At 37.4% G+C, this 10866-nt stretch overlaps 1 protein-coding gene across 1 annotated transcript; it reads right to left on the bottom strand.

Annotated features, from left to right (window-relative positions):
- Positions 1 to 4374: 4374 nt before the first annotated feature.
- LOC140232365 (ligand of Numb protein X 2-like) lies at positions 4375 to 9556 on the bottom strand. The gene is made up of 5 exons (XM_072312490.1): positions 9469 to 9556; positions 7195 to 7303; positions 6494 to 6540; positions 5596 to 5825; positions 4375 to 4666 (listed from the first exon to the last, which is right to left on the bottom strand). The coding sequence occupies exons 1-5, from the start codon at positions 9534 to 9536 to the stop codon at positions 4380 to 4382; spliced, it is 741 nt and encodes a 246-aa protein (XP_072168591.1). The 5' UTR covers positions 9537 to 9556; the 3' UTR covers positions 4375 to 4379.
- Between the last annotated feature and the right edge of the window lie 1310 nt (positions 9557 to 10866).

The following is a 10866-nucleotide window of genomic DNA, read 5'->3' as shown; positions in this document are numbered from 1 at the left end:
CTTCACACATAGTCTTGATACATGATACATCAATACAGTAATACACTCATAATCATGTACTATACAGTACAACTGTATGTTCCACCCCCCCCCCCAAAAAAAAAGAGGAAAAATACAATCAGATTTTAGCATTGATAACTTTCAAAATGATGAAATAATCTGAATGCTATTTCAGAGTATGAAATTATAACTCCTTACTTACATCTTACAGGAAACCCCATTCGATTTGGTTAAATTGTCATATGGATCATTGTAAAGCATGTCATAGGTCTGTTCTTCCAAGTCTAGCACTTGGATGCTCTTGGCATTTTGTAAGATGTGAGCAGAATGGTCAAAACTAAGATGGAAAGGATTCCCGACATGCTCTACAAAGATCTCAGTTTCTCTGTGACCACTGAAGCAAATCGAATCGTGTTTTCTGTAAGATATACATAACAAGTTATAGTTTCAATACTTCACTGCATTTTTATTGATTCACCATTGTTAAAGTTACTTCTGCAGAAAATTTGATTGTATTTTTTTTTTTTTGACATACAGTACAATAAAAGGGTGTATGTATGTTGGTTATTGATTTAAGTACATGTATGTCATGCATCATTCTTTCAGTAATTTGTCCAACTGCACATAATGGCTTGTAAGTATTTGGAAAATTATTAAATCTTTTGCATTAAAAAACATAAACTTTGATCTTCATCATCAGTCACACACACATACACCCACAACCCCACATTCACAGACACAGACACAATGTATGCTCACACAGTAATATGCAGACACAAAATATACAGTGAAAAAAATGAATTCATTACATTAAAATCTATAATTTACTCATATCTCACCCATTTACAATTTCACATGACAATATGAATATAAAAAATGTGGAAATTATTACATTATAAATAGTCATTCTAAATACACTGTATTCATATTCCAGTTCATAATAGGAATCGCCACTGAATTGGAGTCATACAAGAAAAAAACAGCAATTCTTCACACAGTGACGCAGGCCTGAACAGTCAAGAGATGGCCATCACTGAAAACCTTGCCTCCCCAAAAATCAAGAGCTATATGTTGACACTTGATCAATTATTGCAGACATAGCATGGAACAGGTATGGATGTATAATACAGTAATTATAATTACACTTGCTCAAACAAAAATACAAGAAGTGAGATCAACATTCAACTACTAGAACTATCACCCAGCAGCTCAGACTCCTATGAAAAAGAATTGAACAAGGGTTTGATAAAAGGTTTTGTTTGTGTATGTGTGTGTGTGTGTGTGTGTGTGTGTGTAGCTTAAATGCTTCAGTTTGATACAAAATGTGTGGTTACTATGGCAACCCTTTGTCTGGCAAACACAAAACTCAGGTCTCCACATCTATACCTCAATGCCACAACATCCACCAAATTTGATTTCAATTGCTTCAAAATTGTAGAAGTTGTTCACTCCATGAGATTTTCAAGAAAATATGCACTTACCGTGGCAATTCCTTGTCGGGTACAAACACAAAAACATGTCTTGCACATCTACACCTCAAGAGTACCCTAAGTTTCATCTATATTGTTTCAAAATTGTAGGAGTTCGTGACACAAGATTTGCAATGGACTGCCCGACCGACCACACGCTGATTCCTATATGCCCTCTTATACACCTTGTGTAAGTGGAGGTATATGTGAAGATGACCTCAAAAAAAAAAAAAATATGCAAGTCACACAGTGAAATTATGATTTGATACGAGATCTTCCTGATGGAACTTCTTACAGGAACTGTAATTCAGTTAACTTCATTTTTTTTCTTACATTCTTATGACACTGCTTATTCTCGGTCCTCTTTTGTGTGAAATATTGCATAATAAACTCAGTGAGCAGCAACAGTTAGGACCCTATTTCTTGTGTGAAGAACACGCTAAAGCAGTTTGGTCCATATCTCAACAAAATGATGCTGTGGCAATAGATCTATGTAAATTCTCTGGAATTTTTAATCTCTTTGATGGTTGTATCGTTTCCCTTCTGTCACAGCGAACCACATACATCACTTTGCCGCAAATCACTGCAAATCACAAATCAACAGCATGTTTGATATACATATTGGTGTATAAGAAGTTTGATTTGTGAATTCATTGTGCTTAAAATGAAATGTTTCCCTGATGCAGACACTTAAGACATTATTTACTATTATGCACATGAAATAAAAACCCAGCTTTATTGCTGCAAAATAGTTCTAACATGTGAGTTAGGGAAAGAAACAAGCAATGCAAAAAGGATAACCAGTATAATCAATGTTAAGTATTGTTAAATATACAAAATGTGAACAATAGTCATAACAAAATTGCTTCTAGTACAAACTGTCTACAGTTATGGTTTACTGAGAAAAATAGCAATATCTCCTTATATTTCAGGCTTTATGGCAAAATTTTTGTATGGCAGGATAGTTTGTGATACAACTTTCACATATGGATCACATGTGATAACTCAAACATTTTTTAAATCACTGCTCCCAATGGTAAACAATACCTTTAAATCAGAATTGCCAGAGTGAGAAAAGAAAGCACAAATTTGATAGTGAGCTCATCATGATTTTTCATTGACCTATTTGGGGGGGGGGGGGCAGAATCCACCCCTTCAACATTTTGTGCAGTAATTCTGCAATGCAAGAAGCCTCCACATGAGGCTTCTTTATCTTTTTCTTTCAAGTCTCAAGCAACTATTGAGACCAACTTTGCAATGCCATGCGTAACATTACAAAGCCACGCCCAGTTTTATAACTGTATGTCATCCCAAAATGGGCACAATTTTGTAAATTTGTGTACATTTCCTATGGAAAACAGTGCTCTGTCATGAAACTCATATAAGCCTTTTTTTTTTACTATTAATCCCTTTGATTAATTTAAGGCTAATTATGGTAGAAAAGCAGTCAGTGATAATTACCAATGAAAAAATAATGATAAAACAAAAGTTGAAAAAAAAAACAATTCTGAAAAACAATAAAATACATAAGAAATAAAATACATGTAACTTTTGGCAGTTTTATGTTGTATAACTGTTGAATATGTTAAAACAGATATACAAATTAAGATGTTGACTCTCAATGCTTGTACAGTATAATTAGTGTCTACAAGGGTAAAGAAAAAGATTTTGGCCTAAAATGCACAATTAATTAATTCAAATTAGAAACTCACTCACTATCTGCTCAATCAGCAAAATAATTAAAATTGAAAACTTTAAACATCTGTGATTCATGTATTCCACACAGCGAACTTTCCAAAGAAACTGCCTATGAATACAATGTATATCAAAGCCACCGAGCATGAATAGCAGTATTTTCCTTACTACACACAAATACTCAATAATTTTCATTTATCAACAGTAATATAAATTCAGTCTCCATGAAAAAAAAAAGAAGAAGAAGATGAAGAAGTCGCTCTGTTCAAACCCTTGAATTGTTTGAAACTTCCTATTCCTTTCCAATATCAAGCTTTCTGTGGATTCCTACCATCCATGTGCATAAATTGGTAGATAGTACACTGTATACAGCATGCTGCAGACACAAAGCCTATGAATGCAGCACAGTGATTTTCTACCTCATCACTTTGTGTGTAATGAGATGTGGCATGCACCAAATGTCTGTATGCATGTCATCTTCACAAATTCTGCACAGCAAAATAACCAGTGGTCATTCTGATATTCATATGATAATGCACATTTTACTCATTGAGTTACGAAACAGTGTCAAATAAAGAATATCTAAATTTCTTGCCTAAGACTGTGTGATTGAACATTTAAATTATCATAACAGGATCATTCAACCTATCAAATATTTCAAACAAGGACTGGCTTTCACATTATGTATATTAAGAGCAATCTGTCACTATGATAGATAATAGATCCTTGCTGATTTATTCAATATTTTATACTGCTCTCTCATTCCCTCAATCCAGTACAGACTAATGGAAGAGCAACCATGGATAGATATCACAAAGGTAGTTTGAATTTACCATGGATTATGCAAAATTCATCTGACTACATGTACATGACAGATTGCTTTTGCCAAAAGACATCCCATCATGAACATGCTGACAAGCTCGCATAAAATGTACATGCTAATGTTCTTGTTTCAGTCCATGGACTAAGTCTAAACCATGAAGTGTATTCAAACGACCGATGCAAATTTGGGCCACGAGAGGCTCAAAAGGTTCTTCGGTTGGAAATGAAATGAAATTGTTTAGAGCAAATGAAGATAGCAGCTTTAGTTTGACCCTTTGAGGATGGGCTGATTTTGCTATAACACGCATTTCCCATAGACACCTGCCCGAATATACTCGGGACTCGTCCCCAACGGGTTAATTAAAAGTAAAATTGAAAATACAACCGATCATCTCAATCTAAAACAACCACGTCATCATAAGGCCTTTTCCGTGATGCTGCACGCGCTGAAGATCTTGAGGAGCCGCGAGCTGAAGATGAAGAGGCTGATGATGATGAAGATAATGCTGAGGATGCTGAGGAAGATGATGGCTTGGAGTCTGTCTTACTCTCTTCAAACATTGAGCAGAGTAAGTCCCGTTGGCCCCCTCCATTGCAGAAAAGGCGCATCTTGAGGGAGGGCTTGGCGGGAGTTGGTAGCCGATCCTCATCCACAGAGGGTGACAAACAATCACTCACATCTGCACGTTGGATGAAGTTGTAGGACAAACCAAAAGATGCGAATGATTCATTAAATTGACACTACCTCCCTTTCATCCCGAGCCTTTTTTCCCCTTCTCTTCATGTGATTTGGAGTCATTACAATTTATTTGAATTCATGATCATATTGCAGCCAAGACTGTAGCCACAATTTTATGCAAATCTTCTCCATTGCTTTCCCCTGGCAATAATCATTGAGCACAAGAAAATTGACTAAGATCTTAACCCACTGAGGACAGACTGATTTTTCTACAACACCTATTTTCCATAGACACCTGCCCGAGTATACTTGGGACTCATCCTGAATGGGTTAAATCAAGTGACTTCCTGAGACAACTATAGGAATTGGTGCTGTGTTCTACATTCCTGCTTATTATTTGTACCATGTTAATCACACTGATCAGTTTGATTGGAAATGCACTCTACAACTGTACACAAGACTGTTTACTATCACTATTGCATGCTTAAATCTTGAAAATAAAACAGGTTATATTTCTATCATAATTTTGAAGCTCTGATCATGAATCACATGCTAAAGTAGTATTTGACTCTTCTGGAGTAAACATATTTTGATTTTGTTCACTTGAATCTTGCTTGACTTTAGGTCCGTTCTAGAAAAATCTAGAAAACTTTATTGCCAACATTCTATCAGAAATGACCTTTTTTCCAAACCTGAAGTTATGTACAGCTGACAAAAATTGTAAATCAATATTGACATAAACAATGCATTTCCAGGCTCTCCGTGGAATTGACTCAAAACAACTTTTTGTATTTTTGTGCCACGCACTCACATATCACATTGTTCTGGAACAGATAATAGCTTTCTGCACTTAAGCGTAATTGCACTTGTGTGATAGTGTCGTTGCACATGCACAAAGGTAGTTTTGTGACTACTGGTACAGTAATGTACCTGAAGTTGTTGGCTGTATCTGGATTTCAGCCAGGACAGTCTTCTCCTTGTGCAGAAACTGCGGCAAATTGCGGGGGTTGAAGACGCAGGATTTGCGATGGGACGACAGGTTGGCCAGCTTGCCAAGAAACTCGCAGCCCTTTCTTCGGAACGGGCAGGCCACAGTTTGGTCCCCGATGATGTTGGCAACGATGAAGTCGTAATGGAGGTCAGAACTCTTCAAGGGACGCCTGAATTTCAAAGAAACGACATCTTCATGTAGTGGATTCCAAACAAAATCTACAACTTGGTCACTGCTTAAAAGAACTCCCTACATACCATCCAACATATTTGCACGTCAGTGCATAATGTCTACCTAATAAACATCAAATGAGTCAGTTTTGCAACGGTTGTACCTCTGATATTTCCATCTGATGTTTTGATAAATACCTAATTCATGTATATAAAGTTGTTGTCCCTGCTTTGAACCTAAAGGAACTTACTTTCACAAAAGTTTAACTGTGCTCTTTATCAAATTTCTACAGAAAAAACAACAAAAAACAAACAAAGAAACATACGGAAGCCTTTTCATAACCCCCTGCCGATTTTCATTGGCGTGGGTAACAAATGTTTCCCTTTTCATTTTTACACTACAGAAAGTGTTTTGACTCCAAATATCAACACAGATGAATAAATGAATGAATGAATGAATGAATAAATGAATGAATGAATGTATGTATGAATGTATGAATGTATGAATGCATGAATGTATGAATGCATGAATGTATGAATGTATGAATGAATGAATGAATGAATGAATGAATGAATGAATGAATGAATGAATGAATGGATATACGAATGCATTAATAAATGAATGAATGCACAAATGAATGCGCAAGAGAGCAGAAATAATGCTCACCGGTCTTCTGGGCAGTTCTTCTTATGCTTCAGCCAGGTGAAGATACACTGTGGTTTGAGTGACAGTAAGAAACAACACCTCATTTATCCTCATCAGTGCAGTGAACTACATTGTAATAACATGGGACAATTGTGTAAGGTTTATTTCTTCATGTTTAACACATAAACAGCCCTGGATATCATGCAAGTCTGGGGACCCAATGACAACTCTTCTGAATGTTGAAAGAGAATTGCAGATTTTGACCCTGACCTTTGACCCCGTCTAGATCAACAGATTGACAGCATGGATGGATGGACGACCAAGAATGAAGCCCCCAATTCCTTGTTGCAGAGGTGCAATGGTCTTCAACCATGAGAGATCACAGATGGCCATATTGTGGTCATTTTGAGCTATTGTAGTCTTGATATGAAATCTACACAGATGCATGACTGTCACTGCAGTCAGCTCTTGAAAAATTGAAATATTTAAACATGTTGGGGGAGATAACTTCAGAGCAACAGTCTCGCATATGAAGATGGTACATCATGTATATCTCCTATGAGGTTTTACTGTTTATTTCAAACAAACCAGAGCTTGAGATTCAAAGAGGTCTCACAATATGATATTGTCATATCAAAAAGATGCTATAGTCAGGGATGCAATAGTCGTGTATACCATACCACAATGAGTTTACAAACTGCATATAACGTCACTACCAATACCTCTTTGCAGAAGCTGTGACCACATGGGGCTCTCTGTGGCTCACAGAAGACTTCCTGACAGACGGAGCAAAAAAGGTGACGACTTACTGCCTCGGGATCCAAGAAATACCTAGAGAAAGAAACATTTTTCACAAAAACAATGTAAATGGCAAAAAAAAGAAAAGAAATGAGATCAGAATATTGGAGGGAAGTTGCAAATAAGAACCCTCACGCCAAACATTAAACAGGCACTTTTAAAGCAGCTAACATAAAAAACGAATAAATAACAAACAAAAAGTGCCTCATCATAAATGTAATGAAAGGGTATGAGGGCATGTGAGGGTATGACATGGTTAGCTCACTCATTTGCATATCATATCCACTGTACAAGAACTGTTTTGCAGAAATTAGCAAAACTTCAAAATGTCAAAACTTCCTTATTTTTCATCCAATTTCAGTCAAATTTTTACCATAGAACTCGTAAGATTTTACTCTTTTTTATCACACTAACCTATATTTGGACTGGATTGGATTTCCCCTTTAATACTAACTTAACGTAGCTAGATATCTGCAGGCTACACTGGACTAGAGTGCAGATCTATTTATAAACAGCTTCAGATCGTAACAACAATTGCATTGTTAATGTTGTTAGCAATGCTATGTATAATTATTCAATTTGAATGTCGTATGAAGCCATTGAAGTTGAACTTGGTTTAGCCCGACCAAATGCTGTGCGAAGCACAGCCAGCGACTGGGCTGTGTATTATAGTGAAACTTGGTTAGAATTAAGTTAATTTATAGGAAGAATGAAGCCGAAAAACTCTTCCTTTTGTTCAGCCAGGTCAGTACATCAGTAGCAGCCAGATATTCGGCCAGGCGAAACAACTTTTAATGATTTTATAAATTATATCAAAGATTGTACACTATATAGATCTAGTGTACAATCTTTGATTATAATAGGCCTAAATTTACATCTAGATTCTAGACTGCATGAATGCATGGGGACAAATCACCACTTTTTTTTTGGGGGGGGGGGGGGAGGGGAGGTGGTTTCTCGCTCGGCTAGCTGCGGCTTGGTCAGGACCGATAGATATAACGTTACAGTCCAGATGACAATTTTCAGTCTGGTTGACTTTGCCATAAAAATTTGCAACTTCGACAGTAGTAGTCAGTAGGGTAACATCCCCAGTATTCGGTCACTTAAGCTTTTTTGCAATATTTTTCAAACTAAAGTAATACATACATACATCATATCTACAGCAATGTATGTGAAATATATCAAATTTCTTTAATCTCAACTTTCATTTCGTTAAATATCTCACAGAATTGCACAAAATCGCGAAATATTTCACCTTGAAAATTCCCCAGTATACGGTCATCGGCTCCAGTATTCGGTCACGCGATGTGCGCGTTCAAAGTCAATGCGTGTTCAAGGCAGCTGAAAAACGCCCACGCGCGCTACCTTGTTGGCGCAAAATTGCATCGGGGAAGTTGCGGCGACCGTTGGTGACCGAATACTGGGGCCTCGGCACTTGCATTCAACCCTTGTACATTGCCATTGGGACACTGTATCGGCACGTACGGACATTTTGTTTTTCTTTTGCGTTTTTGAGGATACCATTACACTCCAAGCTTGCGATAAGCGAAAAATCCCGCAAGAGAACGGCGTATTTCTCGATTTTTAGCGCTTTTTCGGCGACCCGTACTCTTAAAACTGGGCCTTATCCACGCGCGCTTTTGGAAAGTAGCGCCGATTCTGCACTTTTGACGGTACAATTTGGGATTTTGGATGGATTTTGGGAGGGGGCTAAGGGAGTTTCCTGTTGTGAATGAGTGTGCCAGTATGTGAATTAGTGTGATTTGCGTGTGTTGTGACTGTCGAACTTACTGGCTGGTGACTAGTGATAAGTGACCGAATGCCGGTGCCTGACCGAATACTGGTGCCCTTACCCTAGGAGTACACGCTAACACTAATTATTAAACAGTTAGATAATCTAGACCTAGACCTATATAGATCTGGACAAGCGCCCGGGGCGGGGCGGGGCGGGGTTAACATAACACCCGACATGCATGCATGCCCATGCCGCATGCGGGACCCCCCCCCCCCCCCCGACATGCTTGAGAATTACCAGTGGCAGTGCAGTGCCAGCAGCGTACAGTGGTATTTTGCCGTAGAACCTACCGCAGTATCATATCAGTACCGGTACACAAAATAACACACTCGGGACTAACTAGCACAGCAGCAGAAACTTTGTTTGCGCAGTCGAGTCAAAGCATCGTTAAAAATTGCGTTACCTCTCATTGTATTCACTTTCTTCTTCCAGATGCCCCACGGCTCTTGGCTCTGTCCTAATCCTCTTCATTTTATATCATAAGTGCAATAGGGCGTCTACATACTCTATAAAACACCTGTTTTACACTCAACAAGCACGGTGGCTCAATTTTCAAAACTCGTACTGCTTACGGATTCAATTATGCTGCCCTCAACGTACGGGATAAATCAGCTACTCGTAGCCTGCCTGATTTTTTTTATTTATTTTTTTTTTTTATGGTTTTTCATCCATTACCCCTATTTCGAGGGTGCTGAATCCGAATGAATCTGGTTGATGCAAGTCTTGTATCATTGAGGTTTTTGAGATATTCAGGTGATGGCGGCCTAAGTGAATATATTTAACAAAAAAACTTTGATAAATTATTAAAACAAAACAAAAAAAAACGACAACAAAATCAAGAATTCAAGAGTTGAATCAACCAAATTTGGATTTAACACCCTCGGAATAGGGTAGAGCCATATATATATATATATATATATATATTTAATTGTATTGATTAATTCACCATTTATGAGGACATATCTAATTTGGTATTCAAATTTTTGGCGGCCATCTTTGACATGAAAAAAAAAAAATCATTGATACAAAGATTGCATCAACCAGTTTTGGATTCAGCACCCTTGAAAAAAGGTACAAACCATCAATTTGTTCTCAATTTTGTACAATTAATAGGGCCTACGGAAATACTTAAAATTAAAATTTCAGTTTTGGCGCGGCCATTTTAGATTTCTCAAAACCCTCAGAAATACTTGAAAGTTTGTCATCTCCAGGCGAATTCATGAATTAGGGATCGCAGTTTTGGTCGAGACCTAATGTCATGTTTATAACATTTTTTTTTGGTGATATAATGAGAAACCTCCTATGAAATATGAAAGAGCACGTAATTCCAAGAGGGTTTCAATGTTTAGTTGATGAAAATTTGTCTTGAAATGGCTGAGATATCGAAAAAAAAAAGTGATCCAAATAAAATTAACAGGCCACAACTTTTATTAGGATCTCTTAAGTTGTTTTACCTTGTTTTTGGACATCTCAGTTATTTCCAAACAGATTTTCATCAGATAAACTTTTGATTCCCTTAGAATTGTATGCTCTTCAGGGGTGGATCCAGGAATTCTGTAAAGGAGGGGGGGGGGCGCATTTAATATTTCTGGCGACACTTCCGGGTTTCATTTCTTTTTTTTAATTTCTTTTGTTTTTGACAAAAAAAAAAGGAGGGGGCATGCTCCGGTTGCACCCCCTTCTGGATCGGCCACTACTCTTTAATATTTCACAGAGTGGTTTCTAAATATCTTGCAAATCGTTACAAGCTGAATCTTCACCTCAACCAGTACTGTGCATTCCCTTTAAAGTAACCAAAGCT

The sequence above is a fragment of the Diadema setosum genome, chromosome 8, assembly GCF_964275005.1.
Source record: "Diadema setosum chromosome 8, eeDiaSeto1, whole genome shotgun sequence".
In the NCBI taxonomy this organism is placed as follows: domain Eukaryota; kingdom Metazoa; phylum Echinodermata; class Echinoidea; order Diadematoida; family Diadematidae; genus Diadema; species Diadema setosum.
The sequence above is the reverse complement of the archived record's forward strand: the minus strand, read 5'-3'. Positions and strand labels throughout refer to the sequence as shown.